General features: G+C 43.3%; 1 protein-coding gene across 1 annotated transcript in view; it reads right to left on the bottom strand.

Annotated features, from left to right (window-relative positions):
• MYOZ2 (myozenin 2) overlaps window positions 1–23,712 on the bottom strand; it is a 62,065-nt gene extending 38,353 nt beyond the window's left edge. Inside the window, exons 1-2 of the mRNA XM_033938059.1 lie at window positions 23,557–23,712; window positions 9,862–9,957 (exon numbers count right to left, since the gene is read on the bottom strand). Coding sequence (XP_033793950.1) covers window positions 9,862–9,949 — 88 coding nt within the window. The 5' untranslated portion in view covers window positions 9,950–9,957; window positions 23,557–23,712. The remainder of the gene's footprint in view (window positions 1–9,861; window positions 9,958–23,556) is intronic.
• Window positions 23,713–24,505: the final 793 nt, after the last annotated feature.

Below are 24,505 nucleotides of genomic sequence, written 5' to 3'. Positions count from 1 at the left end.
TAAAAAAACTGCGGATGTACTCACTGGAGGAGCGAAGAGAGAGAGGGGACATGATTGAGACCTTTAAGTATATTACTGGGCGTATAGAGGTGAAAGATGATATCTTCAGTCTTACAGGGCCCTCGGTAACCAGAGGACACTCGCTGAAAATCAGGGGAGGGAAATTTCGGGGTGATGCTAGGAAGTACTTCTTCACCGAAAGGGTGGTCGATCATTGGAACGAGCTGCCTCAGCGGGTGGTTGAGGCCAGCAGCGTGTTAGATTTCAAGAGAAAATGGGATATTCAGGTGGGATCTCTAGGAGAGTAAGAATCAGGGAGTGGGTCATTGGTATGGGCAGACTCGATGGGCTATGGCCCTTTTCTGCCGTCAATTTCTATGTTTCTATGTTTCTAAACACAGGAAACAAAGACAGGAAACTGACAGGGTTGACGGTCAGTCTAGTAGAGGTATGCAGGCAGATTGATAGACTTAAAATTGATAAATCCCCGGGACCGGATGACATTCATCTGAGGGTAATCAAGGAACTAAAAGGGGCTATAGCTGAACTGCTCCAACTAATAGCCAATTTAGAAACATAGAAACATAGAAAAAAGCAGCAGAAAAGGGCTATAGCCCACCAAGTCTGCCCATTCCAAGTATCCCCTCCCCTGAATTTACTCCCTTAAAGAGCCCACATGAGTATCCCATTTTCTCTTAAAATCCGTCACGCTTCTGGCCTTTATCACCTGGAGTGGGAGTCTGTTTCAATGATCCACTACTCTTTCGGTGAAGAAGTACTTCCTGGAGTCGCCATGAAACTTCCCTCCCCTGATCTTCAGCGGATGCCCTCTGGTGGTCGAGGGTCCCATGAGCCAGAAGATATCATCTTCTGACTCGATGCGTCCCGTGATGTACTTATATGTTTCAATCATATCTCCCCGTTCTCTTCTTGCCTCAAGTGAGTACAGCCGCAATTTTTTAAATCTTTCTTCAAACGTGAGATCCTTGAGCCCCAAGACCATCCTGGTGGCTGTTCGCTGAACCGACTCGATCCTCAGCACGTCCTTTCGGTAGTGTGGTCTCCAAAACTGAACACAGTACTCCAAGTGAGGCCTCACCATGACTCTGTACAACGGCATCATAACTTCAGGTCTCCTGCTGACGAAACCTCTGCGGATACACCCCATCATTTGTCTTGCCCTGGAGGAAGTCTTCTCCACTTGATTGGCAACCTTCATGTCCTCACTAATGATCACCCCTATGTCGCGTTCCGCCGTGGTCCTAACCAAGGTCTCATCATTTAGTACATAAGTTCTTCGCGGGTTTCTCTTACCCAGGTGCATTATCTTGCATTTTTTAGCATTGAAGCCTAGCTGCCAAGTAGTTGACCATTGTTCCAGCAACAGTAGGTCGTGTGTCATATTATCAGGTAATAAGCTTTTGCCTACTATGTTGCAAAGTTTGGCGTCGTCGGCGAACAGTGATACCCTTCCTCTAAGTCCTTGCATCATATCTCTTATGAATAAGTTAAATAGAATCGGGCCCAGGACCAAGCCCTGCGGCACTCCACTGATCACGTCCGATGCTTTGGATTGGGGTACCGTTCACCACCAAATCGTGAAGGATCCCGGAAGACTGGAAAGTGGAGAATGTTACGCCGATCTTCAAGAAAGTTTGAGGGGAGAATCAGGATACTACAGACCGGTGAGTCTGACCTCGGTACCGGGAAAGTGGTAGAGGCGCTGATAAAGGACCGCATCATTGATCACCTAGATGGACATAATCTGATGAGGATCAGGCAGCACGGCTTCAGTAAAGGAAGATCTTGCTTGACAAACTTGCTGCACTTCTTTGAGGGAGTAAACCAGCAGATAGACAAGGGTGATCCGGTTGACATTGTATATCTGGATTTTCAGAAGGCATTCGACAAGGTCCCTCATGAACGACTACTTCGAAAAATTGCGAGCCATGGAATTGAGGGTGATATACTCACGTGGATTAAAAACTGGTTGGTGGTTAGGAAACAGAGAGTGGGGGTAAATGGACAATACTCGGACTGAAATAGCATCACAAGTGGAGTGCCGCAGAGTTCGGTGCTCAGGCCCGTGCTCTTCAACATATTTATAAACGACCTGGAAATTTGTACAACGAGCGAGGTGATTAAATTTGCGGACGATACAAAGTAGTGAGGACACAGAAGGATTGTGAAGACCTACAACGATACATAAACACACTCGAGGAATGGGCCATGAAATGGCAAATTACATTACATTACATTAGGGATTTCTATTCCGCCATTACTTTGCACGGTTCAAGGCGGTTCAAGCACGGTTCAAGGTGGATTACAAATGATTTGTTCGGAGATTAGAAGTATTTAGGGAGTAGTTTGTACATTTCTTTGAGTTGTTAAGGATTACATCTGAGTTGCCTTGATATTAGAAGTTCATATGTAGTAGTTGCAGGTGATGCAGGTGTTAGTTCAGTTTTATGTGTTTTATGAATAGAAGGGTTTTTATTTCTTTTTTGAAGGCTTTGTAGTCTGTGGTAGTGGTCAATAGGTTCAACGTGGTCAAATGAGGTTCAACATGGATAAGTGTAAGGTGATGCATGTCGGTAACAAAAATCATATACATGAAAACAGGATGTCCGGTGAAGTACTCGGAGAGACCCTCCAACAAAGAGACTTGGGAGTTCTTGTAGACAAATCAATGAAGCCGTCCGTGGAATGCACAGCGAAAAGGGTGAACAGAATGCTAGGAATGATTAAGAAGGGGATCACAAACAGATCGAAGAAGGTTATCATGCCGCTGTACCGGGCCATGGTGGGCCCCCACCTGGAATACTGCGTCCAACACTGGTCGCCGTACATGAAAAAGGACATAGTACTACTCGAGAGGGTCCAGAGAAGAGCGACAAAAATGGTTAAGGGACTGTTGGACTTGCCATACAGTGAGTGATTAGAGAAACTGGGCCTCTTCTCCCTTGAAAAGAGTAGAATGAGAGGGGACATGATCAAAACATTCAAGATAATGAAGGGAATAGACTTAGGAGAGAAAGAGAGATTGTTCACCCTCTCCAAGGTGGAGAGAACGAGAGGGCACTCTCTAAAATTAAAAGGGGATAGATTCCGTACAAACATAAAGAAGTTCTTCTTCACCCAGAGAGTGGTAGAAATCTGGAATATTCTTCCAGAGGGGAAAGCACCCTCCAGGGATTCAAGAGAAGGTTAGACAAGTATCGAGCGATGGTGCGCCCGCATCTGGAATACTGTGTCCAGTATTGGTCACCATACCTCAGGAAGGACATGGCGATACATGAACGGGTCCAGAGAAGAGCGACAAAAATGATAAAAGGTATGGAAGGCTGTTCATACGCTGACAGGCTGGTCAAGCTGGGGCTCTTCTCCCTGGAGAAGCAGAGACTTAGAGGAGACATGATAGAAACTTTCAAGATCATGAAAGGCATAGAGAAGGTAGACAAGGAAAGATTCTTCAGACTACGGGGAACCACAAGTTCAAGGGGGCACTCGGAGAAACTGAAAGGAGACAGGTTTAGAATTAACGCCAGGAGGTTCTTCTTCACTTAGCGGGTTGTGGACACATGGAACACGCTCCCAGAGGATGTGATCGGGCAGAGTACACTACGGGGATTCAAAGAGGGATTGGATAGATTCCTGAAGGATAGGGGGATTGAGGGGTACAGATAGAGGTAGATAGGGTATAGAAAGAATATAGATAGAAAAATAAGGGGATATAGGGCTAAATCAAGAAAACCTGACAGGTCATGGACCTGATGGGTCGCCGCGGGTGCGGACTGCTGGGCGCGATGGACCTCTGGTCTGACCCAGTGGAGGCAACTTCTTATGTTCTATAAAGAGAACCGTTCCAGCAGTTGGTAATGGAACCCACGCAGGATGGGATCATACTGGACTTAGTGCTTACAAACGAGGAAGATGTTTTTGATGTTACAGTGGGAGATCATCTGGCATCCAGTGATCACTGCATGGTACAGTTTAATATTAACATGGGTATAGAGAGGGATCATTCAAAAGCAAAGGTTCTAGATTTAAAAAAAACTTTGTTCAGATGGTGGCCAAAACTGAAAGGAGCGATTGTAAGGGCAACAAACCTTTTTGTGAGGCAAGTAAGTATAAGTAAGAGGAAAAGAAGGCTGCTTTGGTTCTCAAAAGTAGTAGCTGAGAAGGTAAGGAATAAGAGGTTAGCTTTCATAAACTACAAAAGATCGCAGAAAGAGGAAGACAGGCAAAAATATCTGGAAAAGTTAAGAGAGGCTGGTCTTGTAGTCAGGAAAGCAAACAAGCAAATAGAAGAAAAAATAGCTGGCATGGTAAAACGGGGAGACAAGACATTTTTTAGATATATTAGTGATAGGAAGAAGTGCAAAAGTGGCTTTGTGAGACTTAAAGGTGAAGGGGAGGAATATGTAAAAGCTGATGAAGAAAAAGCCAAATTTGTTATGCCTCCTGCAGCCTTACCCTGTCCTAACTGGGCTGTAAAATATGCTGTATGTAATTAAGTGTTGTTTTAGGACCTTAGTGTTAGTTATTTCTTGCCTGAACATGTGAGACAAGGATTGTGGAAAATGTAGTCTGAGAAAGTGTATAAACTGTATTTCCATTGGTCTGTTTTCCTTCTCAGCTAAACTTGGACTCTACTTCCTGGCTATCTTTAGCTCTGATTGGTCTCTCTCTAGTGCCCCCTCCTTTTTTCTGGTGGGCTTCCTGCACTTCCTGTGAGCCTTAGCTGTCTTGCTGTTTTCCCTCTGCTGGAGCTCCCCTCTAACCACACGTCTGGCCACATGGTTTATGGCCACATGGCTGTTTGGGCCACCTTTGTTTAGAGCAGGGGTGTCAAAGTCCCTCCTCGAGGGCCGTAATCCAGTCGGGTTTTCAGGATTTCCCCAATGAATATGCATTGAAAGCAGTGCATGCACATAGATCTCATGCATATTCATTGGGGAAATCCTGAAAACCCGACTGGATTCCGGCCCTCGAGGACCGACTTTGACACCTGTGGTTTAGAGGAACACCGTTTTCACCTCTCTGGCTCTCCTTTCAACAGACCTTTCATAAGAATCATCCTGTTATCCTCTTTGGCTCTTCCCTCTATTCATCTAACTTTATCACTTACATCAGGGGTGTCCAATGTCGGTCCTCGAGGGCCACAATCCAGTCGGGTTTTCAGGATTTCCCCAATGAATATGCATTGAAAGCAGTGCATGCAAATAGATCTCATGCATATTAATTGGGGAAATCCTGAAAACCCGACTGGATTGCGGCCCTCGAGGACCGACATTGGACACCCCTGCCTTACATCATACTGAATAAAGAATAGTTTCATAGTTCATAGTTTATTTAAAATTTGATTATACGCTTATCATAATTCTAGGCGAGAATACAATAGTAATAAAATGAAATAATAGGAATAAAATAGGAGTATATAAAAAATTTAAAACAAGTTTCAAGTTTATTTAATCTTTGATATACCGTTTATCAAAAACATACCTAAACAGTTTACAATTATCAAAATACTGTCAAAATGAAATAAAAACTTGAAAATAAAAAGTGGACGGGCAACAAAACAAATTGACTTACTGGTACAAAAGTGAGAAGTGGGAACAGGTGAGAATATAAGTACAATAAGAAAATAAAATCATAAAAGGGAGGGGTTGAGACATTGAGGTAGGGTATGGATTGCTTCCAAAGAAGGGTTTTGATGTGGTACTGCCACCTGCATAGAAGCTGTTAGGGCTCCTGTTTAATAAAGCATGTCAAAATGAGGAGGCATCTTTAAATAGATTTGAGAAGTTTCTTGGCTTAGATCTGACGGAAGGGAGTTCCATAGAGTGGGGGCTGTGCAGGTAGAGTCAAGAAATAATTTGCGAATAGTAGATACTGAGTAGTGGAACGCAGATTCCGGGTAGCATGTGGGATGAGGAGTTTATTGATAAATGCAGGAGAATTGGACTGCTTGGTTTAAAATGTTAACAGAAGTATTTTATAAGTGATGCGATGAAGTACGAGTAGCCAGTGGGCTTTGAACAAGAGGGGAGTCACATGGTCGAATTTATTAGCTTTATAAATTAGTTTGATTGTCGTGTTTTGTAATAGTTGAAGCCAGCGAGTTTCCTTTTGTGTAATTCCTTGATACAAAGCATTGTAGTAGTCGATATTGGAGATAATAAAGGAATGAATCAGAATGTTGATGGAGGGTGGGGGTCTAATAGAGAAAGGATGGAGGAGATGACTACATAGACCATGAACAAACCAGACTGATTATAAGAGGGAAGAAGGAGGAACTACAATAAAGTTGAGAAAAGAAAACAGTAATGGAAAGAATGAATAGGAATGGGAAGTCAAATATTGTGCTGCTGTATTTCTTTTGATGATCTTAAGGTGGCCGAAGAGGTTGAAAAGGTGACAGCGAAAGCTAGAAGGATGCTAGGTTGCATAGGGAGAAGTATGGCCAGTAGAAAAAAGTAGGTACTGATGCCCCTGTATAAGACTCTGGTGAGACCTCATTTAGAACATTGTGTACAATTCTGGAGAACGCACCTTCAAAAAAGTATATAAAGGATGGAGTCGGTCCAGAGAAAGGCTACTAAAATGGTGTGTGGTCTTCATCATAAAGAGAATGGGGACAGACTTAAAGATCTCAATCTGTATACTTTGGAGGACAGGCGGGAGAGGGGAGATATGATAGAGACGTTTAAATACTTACGTAATGTAAATACGTATGAGTCGAGTCTCTTTAATTTGAAAGGAAACTCTGGAATGAGAGAGCATAGGTTGAAGTTAAGAGGTGATAAGCTCTGGAGTAATCTAAGGAAATACTTTTTTACAGAAAGGGTGGCAGATGCATGGAATAGTCTCCCAGAAGAGGTGGTGGAAACAGGGACTGTCTGAATTCAAGAGGGCCTGGGATAGGCACGTGGGATCTCTCAGAGAGAGAAAGAGAAAATCGTTACTGTGGATGGGTATACTAGATGGGCCATTTGGCCTTTATCTGCCATCATGTTTCTATGTTTAAACTAAACTAACCCTTAAGTTTATATACCGCATCCTCTTCATAAAGATAGAGGTCGGCACGATTTACAGGAACTTTAATATAAGGAAGGAAAAACATAATAAGAGTTAGTGATTATAAAAAGGGTAGCGAGATTTACATTTTTGAGAATAGCCAAGTTTTCAGATGCTTTCGGAATAATTGGAAGGAGCCCAGATTCTGCAGCAGGGCAGGAAGGTTATTCCAAAGCTCAGTGATTTTGAAGAAAAGAGATTTCCCTAATTTTCCCGCATAGATAATGCATTTTAATGTTTAACCATAGAATATAAGCTGCTTAGCCTTAGGCATTCATTTTTGATAAGCAGGATATAAAATCCCTTAATAAACTTCAAATTTGAATATAGATCCATTGCTTTGAGACAGCTCACTGTGCAGAGGGCTCACTGTGAGCCAATCTGGGCCTTAGGCCCCCTACCTGGTGCATCCTGGGATACAGAGGGAAGAGCCTAAGGTCCTGATTGGCTCAGACACCTAAGACCTCTCCCCATACATCCCAGGATGCACCAGGAAGGGAAAGGCCCACCATTTTGTAGTGGTGGGCCTGCTGTCATCTTAATGTAGAGGTACGGAGGTGGTTCGGGGGCCGGGGGGCATCCGGTGGCAGGAGGGAGTGGACATCCCTCCGGAAGATTTTTTCTAAAATCAGGAAAAGAAGAGGCGTCAGATCAAGGGTCCTGGCCGGGGGGGGTGGGGCTGTCACGGTGGCAGGAGGAAGTGGGCATTCCTTCTGATGATTTTTATTGAAGTACAGGGACTGGAGTCCTGCAAGGGGTGGGGGGTTGGTTGGCATGTGGGGGGGGGGGGGGCGGAGTTTGTGGCAGCAGGAAGGCATGGGCATCCCTCTTGCCCTGTATTGGTAGCGTGGAATATTGCTACTCCTTGTGTACTAGTGACGTGGATTGGCCACCGTGAGAACGGGCTACTGGACCATTGGTCTGACCCAGTAAGGCTAGTCTTAGGTTCTTATTTTGGTTCCGGGTTCATAGGGGTGTCATCGGGTGGGACCATCATCAGGGTGGGGGTAGCTCGCTTTTTTCTTTAAATGGGAACAGATATTGTGAGTGTGTAAAACCCTTTGCTCCTTTTCCCCTGGTGTGAATGTTTGAAAATGATTTCTATTATCTGATTCTACAAAACAGGACTAAATGATGTATGAGGCAGTTCCTCTGTAGATGAGCCCACAATCCCTCGTGTTCAATTTGAAGGGCTCATTCTGATGTCCTCCCAGGAGAATAAGACACACTGTGCCATTAAAAAAAGAGAGCTGGGTGGCAGGAGGCTGCTTTGTGGGTTCCTCTGCTGCTCAGCTCTTGGGGCTTCCCCAAACTGGTTCTGCGCACGTGTGAAAGCTGGTTTCTAAGCGAGCAATCGGATGGGATGATGACTGCCCTCTGCTGTTTGAACCTCAATCGTAGTTTAGAAATTGGCCCAGTCTTAACTGTGTTTTATGCATCTAGTCCAGAGAAGCCAGTGAGGTGATGGGGTGAAAGGGACAAGAGAACAGAGAGGAGAGGTCAGCGCAGTCCCAGGCAAATGAGTATGACCACTTTTCCCATAGCATAATCTCTTGTTAACCGCATGCGGTCTAGAAATCTGCTATTATGTTACAGGTGCATATCTGGATTTTCTGGAGCATTATTTAGACATATCCAGACAGACTTCCTCGGTACGGCCAGGTTAGTAACAGTTAAGGGCAGATTTTCCACTTATCCTGTTTGTGGCAATTTTCAGTCCACTAACCCCCCCTCCCCCCTTACCATCAGCACCACCTGTTTTTGTTTTTTTACAAAAACTTTGGCACAATTTATGGCTCTGGCTGCAGTAGTATTAGCTCCGATGTGTAAAGAATTTCTATTCACATCGGAGCTGTTACCACTGCGGCCAGCACTAAAAACCAAGCTACAGTTTTGTAATAGGGGTGTGTGTATGTGTGTGTAAGTGTGTCACTCTCTAGATAAACAGGCTGCTTACTTATCTGCTACTGTTTTAAATAGCACCAGTATCTGGATAAGTTCAAACTGCAGTTTACCTGAACAAATGAATATTTCCCTAGCATTGGTCAGTGGCTGAGGTTGAGATTTTAGCAAATAGAGAAATAAGGAGTAGCCTAATTAGAGCAGTGAGCTGAGAGCTAGGAAAGCTGGGTTCAAATCCTACCACCGCTCTTTGTGTCCTTGGGCAAATCAGATACAAACTTAGATTGTGAACACTGGGGACAGGAAACTACCTGCTGTATTTGCATGTAACTTACCTTGAACTTGCTGGTATTTCCCATCTGTGCCAATTCCACTTTTTGTCTCTCTCGGAGCTTCCCAGGCCCGTCCTGAGGACCCCAGAGCAAGTCACTCATGAATATACATGAGATCACTTTGAATATACCAAGTCTACAGTGCATACGGTTTCACAGGTTCATATCTTCGAAAGGTGGAGGGGGTGGGGGTCCTCCAGGACAGGTCTGAGAAGGCCTCAAGAAAATTCAGAAACCATGCAGAGGACTGATTCCTCTTCTGAAACAGTGGCGGTGCTGCAGGGAGGAGACTGGAGATGGAGTTAAACCCTAATAAACCACTGTAAGGGGATCCAAGGGGAATGTACTTCAGCTGTTCCACCAGCCTCATTCCTGCAGGACAGCTGTTCCTCTGAAAATAACTTATAGATGTAAAGGAACAAGACAAAGGGATTAATTACCCGGGCTGCGAGACACCCCTTTCTATTATTTCTGGCTGAGCTCTCAGCTGACCCAGTGACTTCAGAGAGCTAAAAGTGTGAAGTTAGTAAGGGGAGGGGTTGGCTACCTGTTCCATGCACTTCCTTCATGATGGCTAATGCCTGCTTCTTCCTCTCTTTCTCCAGGGCTTCAGGTGATAACATTTGTCCCAGCATGTTTCTCCCTGTATGGAGAAGAGAAGAAAGGAAACATGAGAGAGGCTCTTGGCTGCCACTTGCCACTGACTTTTGAACTGAGATAATAATGTGTAGGATAGAGAAGTATCTACTGCCCCTCTCCTTACAGTGCTCTCACTGTCCACCAGCAGCAGGAAGAAGCTGAGACCTGCCAAGGTACGTCCATCTGTCTGGGCCTCTTATGATCAAGATCTAAGAAATCTGACTCATTCTTATTACAATAGCCATGATCTTTAGAAAACTCCTTTATGAGCAAGTCTGAAAAAGGCCCACTATCATTACAATGAAGCCAATTGTGCCTATATCCATTGTACGGCCTGAGGGATTCAGTCAGGAGCAGGCTTTGGCCTAGGCCTAAGATGAGAGCTAAGACTGTCTCTATCTTGGCCTCTGTGTGAAGAGTGCAATGATAGGGGTGTGGCACAGCTGAACTGGGATAAAAAAGTGGAGAACTACAGAAAAGCCAAAAAGTAGTAATAAAATGAGACTTCCTGAGGAAGTAAAGGCCAGATATCTCAGTCTGTCTGCCTTACTTCCATTGCTTTCATAACCTAGAAGGGAATTCTGGTGAGATGTTTATCTGATGCCTGGGTAGCCATGGACCTTCCCACATCCAAATGGTCTTGTTCTGAGTGTTTGAGACTTGGACAAAATTTTGGTATAAAGTCCTGGTGGTCTGGGCGTCCAGATAGGGGATTATATATATACAGTATATTTCTAGACGTATGGTGGTTTGCCTTTTGAAAACAGGCATTTTCTTACTGCCAACTTTGGACGTCTAGCGCCATGTGTTCGGATCAGACTTAGACGTATGTTATGAAAATGCCCCTCCACGTGTTCACATTACCCTCCGTCCCACTGTAGAATGAGAAAAGATTCTGCCTATATTCCACTAGGCTTCTTTTTCTTTCTATATAGCACAGACAGTACGATTAACACAAATCCTTTCTTTGCCATTTCCACTTTGTGTTGTCTTTGTGGAGGTCTTTTCTTCTCTGTTTTGCTGAGAAACACACTCCCACATCAGTAAGAGGGCAAGGTGGGTTTGTGGTCTCCAACTCTAACCCTTTGCAGGGCCACATTTGGGATTTTTGTCAGTACTTGGAGGGCCTCAGAAAAAATAGTTCATGTCTTATTAAAGAAATGAGGTCCAACTCTTTATAGTTTATAAATCTTTCCTTTTGGCTAAGTCTTAAGAATAATATTGTATTTATGATCAAGAAACTGCTTTTTTTACCTTTTGTGATTATGATAAACATTCCGAGGGCCTCAAAATAGGACCTGGTGGGCCGCGAGTATGAGACCACTGCCCTAGAGAGAAGGTTTGACTTGTGCCATTGCCTCCTGAGGTCTCTGATCTCTGTATTTCCCTGAATGTCCAGCACTCTTGATTGTAAACCGCCTAGAAGTCGCAAGATTGTGGCGGTATAGAAGAATAAAGTGATTATTATTATTATTATTATACATACATCCAGAAGGATTAGTGAACCTTAAAAAGATACAAACATTTAACTTAGCTAGCCTAAGGCACACTTAGGGCTCCTTTTATGAAGGTGTGCTAGCGTTTTTAGTGCATGCATCGGATTAGCGCACGCTATAGCGCGCACTAGCCGAAAAACTACCGCCTGCTCAAGAGGAGGCGGTAGCAGCTGGCGCACATGGCATTTTAGTATGTGCTATTCCATGCGTTAAGGCCCTAACGTGCCTTCGTAAAAGGAGCCCTTAGTAAGCTTACAGCGATGTATACATGCAGAGCAAGAGCATAGTGAACGTTTGTAGGATGCACAGAATGAGAACTGCTTGTAAAAGATGCGATTTGACACATACTGCAAATAAAAATATTTAAGTGGTTTATAGAACAAATTAAATAGGGTCAGAGAGACGAACAAGCAAAAGGAGGCCTAAGTTACAAATAGAAACAGTCCATCCATTTTACAATTTCATGATTAAATTTAAATGTCTTTTTTCTTTGTTATTTCTGTCCTTAGAAACATAGAACATGACGGCAGAAAAGGGCCACGGCCCATCTAGTCTGCCCACACTAATGGCCCACCCCCTAACTACCTCCATGAAGAGATCCCACATGCCAATCCCATCTTTTCTTAAAATCTGGCATGCTGCTGGCCTCAATTACCTGTTGTGAAAGATTATTCCAGCGATCAACCACCCTTTCGGTGAAGAAATATTTTCTGGTGTCGCCATGAAATTTCCCACACCTGATTTTCAACGGATGCCCTCTTGTTGCCGTGGGTCCTTTCCACCTCGATACGGCCTGTGACATATTTGAACGTCTCGATCATGTCTCCTTAGGGTCCAACTACTTGAGTTGCCGTTGACGCTCATGCCAGCCTATCGAAACCATCTCATTTGCGGCATTCAGACCATGAAAGATTGTCCATTCGTATCATCTGTGTTCATCCCACCCCTTTTTGAATTCCATCACAGTTTTCCTCTCCACCACCTCCCTCGGGAGGACATTCCAGGCAGTTAAGTACAATTAATTACAGAGGAGAACAGATTTTAAATATTAGCTACCAACATACTAAGGTAGGATGTGTGAAAAAGAGTGTGCATGGACTTACTAAAGCTCTCCTTCAATGAAGAAAAGGAAGGTGCTAATTATTGGGAAAGAAGGTTCCAAACACAGTTCATAAGAACATAAGAACATAAGAAGTTGCCTCCACTGGGTCAGACCAGAGGTCCATCGCGCCCAGCAGTCTGCTCCTGCGGCGGCCCATCAGGTCTATGACCTGTGAAGTGGTTCCTGACCATTTATATAACCTACCTCTGCTTCTATCTGTACCCCTCAATCCCCTTATCCTTCAGGAACTTATCCAAACCTTCCTTGAACCCCTGTACTGTGCTCTGGCCTATCACAACCTCCAGAAGCGCGTACCATGTGTCCACCACTCTCTGGGTAAAAAAGAACTTCCTAGCATTTGTCCTAAACCTGTCCCCTTTCAATTTCTCCGAGTGACCCCTAGTACTTGTGGTTCCCCACAATCTGAAGAATCTGTCCCTGTCTATCTTCTCTATGCCCTTCAGGATCTTGAAGGTTTCTATCATGTCTCCTCTAAGTCTCCTCTTTTCTAGGGAGAAAAGCCCCAGCATTTTCAACCTGTCAGCGTATGAAAAGTTTTCCATACCTTTTATCAATTTAGTCGCTCTTCTCTGGACCCCCTCAAGTACTGCCATGTCCTTCTTGAGGTACGGTGACCAGTACTGGACACAGTATTCCAGGTGCAGGCGCACCATTGCACGATACAGCGGCATGATGACTTCCTTCGTCCTGGTTGTGATGCCCTTTTTAATGATACCTAACATCCTGTTTGTTTTCTTTGCTGCTATCGCACACTGTGACGATGCTTTTAATGTTGTGTCCACCATCACCCCCAGGTCTCTTTCAAGGTTGCTTACCCCTAACAATAGGGTATGGAGCAACATCTGCAAAGAAAGACTTGTGGGCAGATCAAAACAAACCACACCAAAATGGTTTTTGTTGTATCTTCCACAGAACTCGACAGATTCTTATGACATTTAGGCCTTCGTTTACTAAGGTGCGCTAATTGATTTAGCGTGCAATAAACACTAGCACACGCATTAGCGCACCTTAGTAAAAGCGGGGGTTAGTGCGTTGTGTCCTGAACGAAGCTGATGTCAAATGTTGTAAATAGTTTCCGCTGCAGCACAACACGACCTTGTGAAAATGAATAAAAATACATTAAAAAGGTTTAGGCCGTATCTTGCAAAAAAAATTGAAAGTCGGAATCATTTCTGTGATTTATGTCTTTTATTATCCCCCACAAATTTTCAATAAAAAAGTAATGTTTCAATTAAGCAGATGTTTGAAGTGCCATCAAGTAGATCTGATGAATTTGATTAATATATGCATGGAAGCTTGTATAGACCCCAAATCAATATCTGCTATTGCACTGACCCCCATAACCAAGGCCTTGTGCTCAGACCGATTTTGCACGCACTAAATGCTAAGATAATGGATGTCAGCATATAGCACGCGTTAATAAAAGGATACCTAAGGTGGAACCAGTGGCTGGAATACCACGGCCTGCAAAATGCTTCTGGCAGATGTCCTCCATAGTACACAGCATGGCTTCAGGGCTACACATAGCACAGAATCCCTCTTGCTAGAACCAACATCAAAACGAAAACATTTTCACCACATTCGATGCAGTGGACCACTCTCTATAACTACTAAAGCTGAGTGAATTAGAACTACAGCAAAACCTTGGTTTGCAAGCATAATTCGTTCCAGAAGCATGCTTGTAATCCAAAGCACTCGTATATCAAAGCAAATTTCTCCATAACAAATAATGGAAACTCAGACAATTCTTTCCACAACCCAAAAACTTTAATACAAAATACTATACATACTCGTATTGCAAGACCTCACTCATTTGGAACAGTCACTACACTCTTGCAGCGTCGGAGAGAGAAGAACCATCGCCTCAGTTGTGATGATGTATACATTACATTAGTGACTTTTATTCCGCCATTACCTTGCGGTTCAAGGCAGATTGCATAAGAGGTTATCTGGACATTTCCAGAAGAGTTACAGAGTTCAACGGGTTACTTCAGGGTTTTTATTTCTTTTCTGAAAGTTTTGTAGTCTGGGGTCATGATCAGTAGATTGGATAGTTGGCAGTCTAGTTTCGCTGCCTGTGTGGCCAGTAGACCATCATACTTTTTTTGTGTTTGACACCTCTGATTAGGGGGTGCATGAATGGTATCTGGGTTCTCCTTTGCCTGGTTGTGGTAGTTCGGATAAGGCGGTATACTGTATGTACTTGTATTGCAAGACATTGCTTGTATATCAAGTTAATATTTAATAAAATGTTTTGCTTGTCTTGCAAAACACTTGCAAACCAAGTTACTTGCAATCCTAGGTTTTACTGTACATGGAATAGTTCACAGAATTCCTAGGGAACAGAACATATGAAATCCCATAGATGGATTGCTATATGTGGTGTATCACAAGGATCACCACTATCTCCTTCCTTGTTTACCGTAATATGTATCTAAGAGCCCATAGGCAGCGGAACGATTTTTTGTTTGGGGGGGGTGCAAAAGCTCCTCTCCTTCCCATAGCCTGGAATCTCTCTCCTCTCCCATGGTCTGGCATTTCTCTCTCCTTCCTTCACTCTTCCCGAGGTCTAACATCTCTCTCTTCCCTCCTTCCATCACCCTTCTCCGGAATATCTCTCCCTTCTTTGAGTCATCTCTACTCCCTCCCAGTGTAACATTTTTCCCTTCCTCCTCTCCACCACTATCATGTCCAACAATTCTCCCTCTTTCTACTTTTCCCCATCTATACCATCTCTCTTTCCATCCCACGCCACACACTTATGTCCAAGAATTTTCTTTTTCGCTTCCCTCACTCTCTGGCAGCATCTCTCTTTCCCTCCCTTCCTAATCCTCAACCCGTGCAGTCTCTGTTCTTCCTAACCTGTGAGCATCTGTCCTTCTTGCTTTCCAAACTCCCCTCCCCCTGCAGCCTGTGCAGCATGTCCTTCCCTCATTCCTAACCCCAGCCCTCCCCTCTCAGCTGGTTCCTACGGTACAACCTGTCCCCAGTTCCTGACTCCCCCACCTAGTACCTCCTCACTACTGAAATTTAAAATCTTCAGGTAGCCAATGGTGCAATGAAGCCAGCCTCCCACCGTCAGCCTGCCCCGGAAGTGTTCTTTCTGCAGCACTTCCTCTTCTCACGTAGGCAGGACGCTGCAGAAAGAACACTTCCGGGGCAGGCCAACGGCGGGAATCTGATTTCATTGCATGGTCGGCTGCCCAAAGATTTTAAATTTCAGTGGTGGGGAGGTAGTAGGTGGGGAAGTCAGGAAAGCCATACTGCCAATCGGCAATTTTTGGTGAGGCCATTCCCCTGTGCCCCCCCCTTCCCTTTCGTTCTGACGCCTATGTAAGAGCCAAAGGTAAGATATTCTCCCTTCTCTAAATTCACACATTTTCTTACGCAGATGATATCTTCCTTCCCTGTTTAACTAAAGACTTTCTTGACAATACTCTTTAAGGGAGTAAACTCAGGGGGGGGGGATACTTGGAATGGGCAGACTTGGTGGGCTATAGCCCTTTTCTGCCGCTTTTTCTATGTTTCTATGTTTCTATGTTACACTACAATTCCTGACAGGATTATCGATGATCTAAGTACATGGACAAAGAAGAACTTCCTTAATAAACTGAAGACCAAGGTGCTCTGGTTTGGCGACTATAACTTACTACCATATATGAAACTGACCTTAACTATAGGAGAAAAACTTACAATTGAGAAAAATCAAAAGTTCTAGGCGTTAATCTGGATTCCTATCTAACCTTTGGCGATCAGATTAACTTTCTGAACAATTTTTTTTTTTTTTTTTTTAGATTAAGAACAATAAGACCTGTTTTGAGCCAGACCAATTGTAGGGTAGTTGTGCAGGCTGTATTGCTCCCCTACTTGGACTATTGCAACTCTTTGTACTATAGTATCACAGAGAAGGAACAAAAGAGATTGCAAGTACTTCAGAATACTGTGGCTAGGTTAATTTTTGAATCAAGTCGATTTGAGAAGACTAGCCCACTACTTGAAAAGTTACATTGGTTGCCCATGAAAAAAGGATACAGTTTAAGATTGCTTGTATGGTCTACTAGGCTATATATGGAGAGAACTCTAATGGACATTAAGGTCACAAGCGCCTTCTCTAGTTCAATAATACAACACTTTAAGTTGATCTTTCCTTCACCTCAACAAGTTCACTGGAGAAAGTTATTGAAGCCTCATACCTTCGAATATCAACATAAGAATGGCTTTACTGGGTCAGACCAATGGTCCATGAAGCCCAATCTCACGGTGGCCAATCCAGGTCATTAGTACCTGGCCAAAATCCAAAGAGTAGCAACATTCCATGCTACCGATCCAGGGCAAACAGTGGCTTCCCCCAAGTCTTTCTCAATAACAGACTTTGGACTTTTCCTCCAAGAACTTGCCAAACCTTTCTTAAAACCAGATATGCTATCCGCTCTTACCACAACCTCTGACAATGCATTCCAGAGCTTAACTATTCTCTGAGTGAACATAAGAACATAAGAATTGTCGCTGCTGGGTCAGACCAGTGGCCCATTGTGCTCACGCGGCGGCCCCCAAGTCAAAGACCAGTGTTCTATTGGTTTTAAAAGTATTTCCCTGTAACTTCATTGAGTGTCCCCTAGTCTTTGTAATTTTTGACGGAGTGAAATATCGATCCACTTGTACGTGTTCTACTCCACTCAGGATTTTGTAGACTTCAGTCATATCTCCTCTCAGCTTTCTCTTTTCCAAGCTGAAGAGCCCTAACCTTTTTATCCTTTCCTCATACAAGAGGAGTTCTATCCCTTTTATCACCTTGGTCGTTCTTCTGTGAACCTTTTCTAGTGCCGCTATATCTTTCTTGAGATAAGGAGACTGGAACTGAATGCAATATTCCAGGTGAGGTCGCATTATAGCATTCTTTGTCTTATTAACCATCCCTTTTTTTAATAATTGCTAGCATCCTGTTTGTTTTTTTTGGTCGCCGCCACACATTGGGTGGAAGGTTTCATTGTATTGGCTACAATGATACCCATAGGTCCAAAGGTTTGGAATAGTCTGCCATTATATTTACGACAACTTTCTTTTTACTATCAATTCTGAAAATTCTTAAAGATATATCTCTTCTCTCTTGTAATTCTACAGATCCTCATTCATTTATAATTTAAGTCTCCTACTGTCTAGGAATCTTATTGTAAATTGCAATGAATCCTTGCTGATATTTGTGGAGTATAAGAAATTATAAGGTATGTATGGTATGGTTAAGAATCTTTGAAAAAAGATTTTAAGATTTAACCTGTCATAAATGTAAAGGAAGATCATTCCTTGTTTTACAAGCCTGACAGGAAAAGGTAGATTCCAAATATTTCTCCTTAATAACATTTCAGAAAATGGGAGATAACATCAAAGAAAGCCTGTAGGGAGTTAAATGTAGGAGGAGGGTGTAAGTAGTAGATCAGAAGGAAGATAGATAGGGTAGATTCAAGTTGGAAAGCCATATGGTCCAATAGAGGGGAAGAGTAGGTAAGTCAATGGTCTCAGGAGAGAAAAGGATTGCCTGTTCCGTAGTAGAGGAGAAGAATTGATAACCTGAATGGAAAGAAAACAAATCGGAGTTAGTCAGGTTTCTGTGAAACAGAGAAGGTCTAGTTTGTGTTCTAGAAGATCCTAAATGAAATGACTTTTGCACTGAACAGAACCTGCATGAAGTGGAGGTGGAAGTGAAATACAAACTGGAGGACAGATGCTCAAAACTAAAATCGGCCTTTAACGTGTTCACTAAACAGGTTCCAGACAGTTTAGTATGCATGTATTTTAGCGGTGGATTATCAAAATGGCTTACTGAGGTCTTTTCTGAGTTTTCTAGCAGTCTCCAGTACTGTCATGCAAAAGTAGTACAGTGAAGTCATTAATATTAAAATGATCACTACGAGAGATTCTCTATAATCGCCAAGTACTTCTCTAACCTCATTATGCCACATTTGTGGCCAAAATTTGCCAACAGGTTCTGAGCTGTCACTGCCTTACTTTCTGATCATTGTTTGGTAGGAAGGGCCTTAGACTGAGTCAATCAGAGCCTCATACCCCTCCCCGGTGCATCTCAGGATTGTTGGAAGCACAGGTGGGGTGTTGGAGGGGGTTGCTTGGTGGCTGGAGAGAGTTGGCATCTCTCCCACTGTTGGGATGGGGTGTCAGGTAGGGGGTTGCTTGACTTCAGTAGTTCGATTTTGGGGTTTTTTTTGCATTTATTCTGCGCATGTGCCCATCGCTATCACCAACGAACCTTCGCTACTCTCCACCAAACTCATTTACATGGGTATTTTTTAGAGAACGACTCCCTTTTTTAAAATCGCTACAATAACGACTGTGATAGTGGCCCATCGGTTTTTCATGCAAATTTTTGAGAATCTAGCCCTGGGTGTATGTCGACAGAAGAGTTTGGTGACTATGGATGGTAGATGTCTGCCCAATAACATTCGGATAAGTAGAGAAGAAGCCAGCGAACAAATTCAGGAAGCAGATAACACACCCACAAACTACTAGAAAAGTTGTTAACTAGTAATTAACTACTTCAATAGCATTTTAACTTGCCTTCCTGTAAAATCAATTGCATACCCTTTGCATTTAGGAAGAAATGTGTTTAGTGTTTAAAAAAGTCTCTGTAAATCACTAATTAACTAATGCTAAATACTTTATGATTCTCAATATGTCATATCAGTTTATACCACAGAGAAACCAGTTTCTCAAAGTTATTGTTACTAAAATTTGTTCTGAGCAACTAAGTAATACTGATCCTAAGAAAAGCTTTTGCCACTTTTAGAAATGGAAGAAGTGTCTGAACATTTCAGGTAACGCTTCACCTCTTCCTTTAGTTCAGATTCAGCTGCTGGAAGGTTGTTCTTTGCAGTGGACAGAAAATCAGAGAAGTCTTCACCTCTAGTAGAAGTCTTTTCCTTGACAGATAGTTATAAATTGCTGTAGTTGGTGAAATATATGCTGCCACCACATTTTAATCTGATAAACAACCGCCATATAAATGAAAATTATGTGAAAATGAGATTAGCTTGAGATACTTGATGAAGTTGCTGCATGAACATAGCATAACATACCGCAAATGTGGTAAGAGCGGATAGCGTAGCTGGTTTTAAGAAAGGTTTGGACAAGTTCCTGGAGGAAAAGTACATAGTCTGTTATTAAGACATGGGGGAAGCCTCTGCTTGCCTTTATTGGTAGCATGGAATGTTGCTACTCTTTGAGTTTTGGCCAGGTACTAGTGACCTGGATTGGCCACCGTGAGAACGGGCTACTGGGCTTGATGGACCATTGGTCTGACCCAGTAAGGCTATTCTTAAAGCCTTTCGGTTCTTTGCAGTTTGCAAAAGAGGTAAAAACTGACCATTGTCTTGGTAGGAGAGGTGACCGTGGCGATTCCAAGGGATATTGCCACTGATCTTCTACAAAATGTTGTCTCATCTGGTTTATCACTTTTCAGTCCTGGTTTCTCATAAAAGTCCCTCACTGCTAAACTATTCATCCTGGCTTATTTCAACTAACTCATTGAGAGCAAACACTAGCTCTGCTATAACACAAAAAAAAACATCCGCACTGCACTTTCTCACAAATTAGAACTTCTTTCACTTCCATCCATTTAGTTCGTTATTAGTTATAGTATTTACAGCCCACACTATCTAAAGATCTAGGCAGGTTATAAGAAATCCAAATCATAAAATAAACGAACAAATGAATCCATAAAGAGCAGACCATTAAAAATATGAAAACAAATAAAATAATGAAGTAAATACGCCTCCTTCCACCCAAATTTACCCTGGAATGCCTTAGCACGCCCTGCAGTTGGCAACTCTAGCTCAGGGTAAAAGGACCCCAATGCTTCCTTCCTATCCAATGATAGATCTTTAGGCAGGGGATAAATTTTTCAATAAATAAATTATAGCACAACAGAATGACACTGGCTGGGGGATAGAAAGTCATTCCTAGAAAGGTACGTTATTCCATATATTCCTACTAGAAGTTTGAGATCAGAGGACAAAAACCTTCTAGTAATTCCACAACATAGTATAATAAATACAAGACAAGATACGATCTTTGCAGTTCCTTACCATCATTTATTAAGGAAGAAAAATCACTAAGTAAATTGAAAGGACTGTTAAAATGCTGGTTGTATAAGGATGCTTTTGAGACCTAATCATCAGAGTCTCTTTTGATCTCATTCTCTGCATAAACTCACGTTTCCTCTGTCTTAGGCTCTGCGAAATTGAATTTTTTAAAAAAAATTCTTCATTTTCTTTTCAATTTTTTTTACCCTCCTTTTGTACTTTCCTTTCTAGGCTTATTGTAGTTCTCCCGACTTCCCTTATGTATTGGTACGTCATGTCCGTCTGTGTTGGTTTTAGTTAATAATTAAGACCCTGTTTTAAATTGTAAATCGCTTTGAATTAATGATATTGCACAACTGAGGTTTGTTGTTCTTAACTACTTAAAATGTTGTTAAGCTACTTAGCAGGGCGGGATTAATTCGTTAAGGGCCCCTAGGCACACAAATACACTGGGCCCCCCTGCCCCGCCCCACCCCACCATGCGCCCAGGCGGAAACAGGAAGTTGCGTCAGAGGGAAGCTTTTGGCAAGCAGCACCACTTGCACAATTACAGTTTCCGTTGCCTTTCTTACCCGTGTTGCTTGCTTGTCTTACTTTCCGTCGATGGGGGGGGGGGGGGGGGCTGCATTGCCAATCGGGGTGGGGCCCGCTTTGCCGATTGAGGGGCCCACATTGCCAATCGATGCTGAAGGGGCCCATCACCGTTTGGAAAAAACAATGTTGATGCCCTCCTTCATTGGGCTCCCCTGACCATTTTGGGCCCTAGGCACGTGCCTACTTGGCCTATTGGTTAATCCTGCCTGCTACTTAGGCTTCCTTTTACTAAGGCACACTAACCGGTTTAGTACAGTCAATTTTATTCACGAGTACAGGATGTCCGGTGCAGTACTCGGAGAGAGACCTGGGACTATTAGTCGACAAGTCGATGAAGCCATCTACGCAATGTGTGGCGGTGGCGAAAAGGGCGAACAGAATGCTAGGAATGATTAAGAAGGGGATCACGAACAGATCGGAGAAGGTTATCGTGCCGCTGTACCAGGCCACGGTGCGCCCTCAGCTGGAATACTGCGTCCAGCACTGGTCGCCATACATGAAGGGTCCAGAGAAGAGCGACTAAAATGGTTAAGGAGCTGGAGGAGTTGCCGTACAGTGAGAGATTAGAGAAATGGGCCTCTTCTCCCTTGAAAAGAGGAGACTGAGAAGGGACGTGATCGAAACATTCAAGATAATGAAGGGAATAGACTTAGTAGATAAAGACAGATTGTTCACCCTCTCTAAGGTAGGAAGAACTAGAGGACACTCTCTAAAGTTGAAAGGGGATAGATTCTGTTCAAACGTAAGGAAGTTCTTCTTCACCCAGAGAGTGGTGGAAAACTGCAACGTTCTTTCTGAGGCTGTTATAGGGGAAAACACCCTCCAGGGATTCAAGGCAAAGTTAGGCAAGTTCCTGCTGAACCAGAACGTACACAGGTGAAGCTGGGCTCATTTAGAGCACTGGTCTTTGACCTGGGGGCCACCGCGTGAGCGGACTGCTGGACACGATGGACCACTGGTCTGACCCAGCAGCGGCAATTCTTATGTTCACTAAATGCTAAAATGCCTATTAAATTCCTATGTGCATCATAGCATTTAGGGGTCCTTTTATATTTAGCTCGCGCTAAATGCTAAGGCATCATCATATTGTATGGGCACATTATCATTTAGCACACCTTAATAAAAGGACCCCTTAGAGCACAGTAATCGTTAATCAGTTAAATCAATTTTTGTTAATGTTTTTATCCAGCAGGTTGCAATATTACCGACGTCTTCCGATCGGGCCTTTAGGCACTGATCAGGGGAATCTGTCTGACACACTTGGTTTCCTTATCATCATCATTGTCATTAGAAGTGTGCTCTCGAGATCATCACTTGCTCCTTCATCTTACAACATAAGACTAGCCCTACCGGGTCAGACTAATGATCCATCTAGTCCAGTATCCTGTTTCCAGGTCACAAGTATCTGGCAGAATCCCAAAGGGTAGCAACATTCCATGCAACTGATTCCAGGGCTGTCTCAATATGGACTTTTCCTCTAGGAACTTGTCCAAATCATTTTTTTTTAAACTCAGCTATGCTAACTGCTTTTACCACATCCTCTGGCAATGAGTTCCAATTACAGAGAAGAACACATTTTTCCATCTGATTGCAACTCCGTTTGAATATCTTCAAGAACATTTTTGCACCGTTTGTGTGCTGAGGTTTGCAAAAGCAAGATCCTATTCTAGTTTTTGCTGTTTCATTTGGTTTACTGAGGAATCATCATTTACATCTTTCTTCTGCTTCCGCTTTTTACTTTTAAATGTAAGCACCAGATGGAACTGAGTAAAAGTAGTGAAAACTGGCCAAATGATTACTTAGATACTATACTGTGCTGTGTATAACACCCACCCACCCAGAATGAAGACATAGTGAACTTGTGTAAGATACACAGAAGGTGCACTACTCATGAAAGGTGCACACATATATATCCAGAGTGAGCCTTAGGAGGTTTGTGTTAGATATGCACACACACACATACACACATGTACATCTCCAAAGTGAACTTGTGTAAGATACACAGAATGGATACTCGTGAAAGATGCACACACATAAATCCATAGTGCAGAGACACGGTGAGCGATTCTGAGCAGACTGTTGATTGCCAACAATTGCAGAGAGAAGCCCTGCAGCAAGTTATAACTTAAAGCACCTGGGAATTCATTGCCACATCTGGGCCAATGCCTCTCACAACATGCGTTCCCTCTACTCATCCCCTCAGCAGATCTACAGCTCCCAGTGGGAAGGCCATGCATTTAACAAACTGGCATCAGGAGCAGTACAGAGAAAGGACAGAGTGAGGGCACACAATCACTTACCCTACTGTGCTGAGGGCAGAGAGACCTCTCCGCTGAGCTTCTGGCTCGTCAGGCTGAAGTGAGAGGAAGCCTCAGATGTGGTGGTCTCTCTGCTTCTGCTTGGGTCTGTACGGTACCCAGCAGGGAGGAAAACTGGGGGGGCTTAGCCTCTCCAAAATGCCTGGTATCCAGCTGACATCACCCTGCTATTTATAGATACAAAAACTCCATACACTCATATCTTCCTGGACTTCAGCACAGAGATCTCAATATATGGGAAACAATGCTAATGTTAAATGTCGCTGTCACAGGGATGCACATACTAAACCCAGTAAACTCACCAGGGAAAACACTGAACGCTTAGTGAGCAAAATGATGGAGCTGCAAGACCAGAGAGAATGATCAAATACACCAGCTTGTCTTCCAAGTAACAGAGGGCAGCTTAACTCTCATAAAATAGAACACACCACACACAGGATATAATGAGGGTAAAAACTTGGCCCCAGCTTTACTGAATACACAATTGATTGTCATCGCAGATCAAATTATCAGGATGCCTGAATCAAATCTAATATCCTTGAAGCGCCTAAACAGTCCCCCAGCCTGCTGTCAGACTAGCAAGGCTGACAGCACCAAAAACACTGCTCACACAAAACCCCGCCGATCAGGAATGGGGTCCAGCCTAGCTGCAGCTCTCACCACTGCATCATCTCCATGTTAAGTAGAGGATGCAAATTATCCTCATCAACTTCTAAGCTCTAGATCAACACATGACTATGCAGGATCAGGTAAATGCTTTGGTGCGGAAGGTCTTCTATACTCTGTGGAAATTGTGTAGTATAAGATCTTATTTTGACACTGCATCGTTCAAACTACTGGTTCAGTCATTGGTGTTGAGCCAACTGGACTATTGCAATATAGTATACTAGCTGATGCCCCGGCGTTGCACGGGTATTTAATTATAGCAATA

This window comes from Geotrypetes seraphini, chromosome 1 (genome assembly GCF_902459505.1).
Source record: "Geotrypetes seraphini chromosome 1, aGeoSer1.1, whole genome shotgun sequence".
Classification (NCBI taxonomy): domain Eukaryota; kingdom Metazoa; phylum Chordata; class Amphibia; order Gymnophiona; family Dermophiidae; genus Geotrypetes; species Geotrypetes seraphini.
The sequence above is the reverse complement of the archived record's forward strand: the minus strand, read 5'-3'. Positions and strand labels throughout refer to the sequence as shown.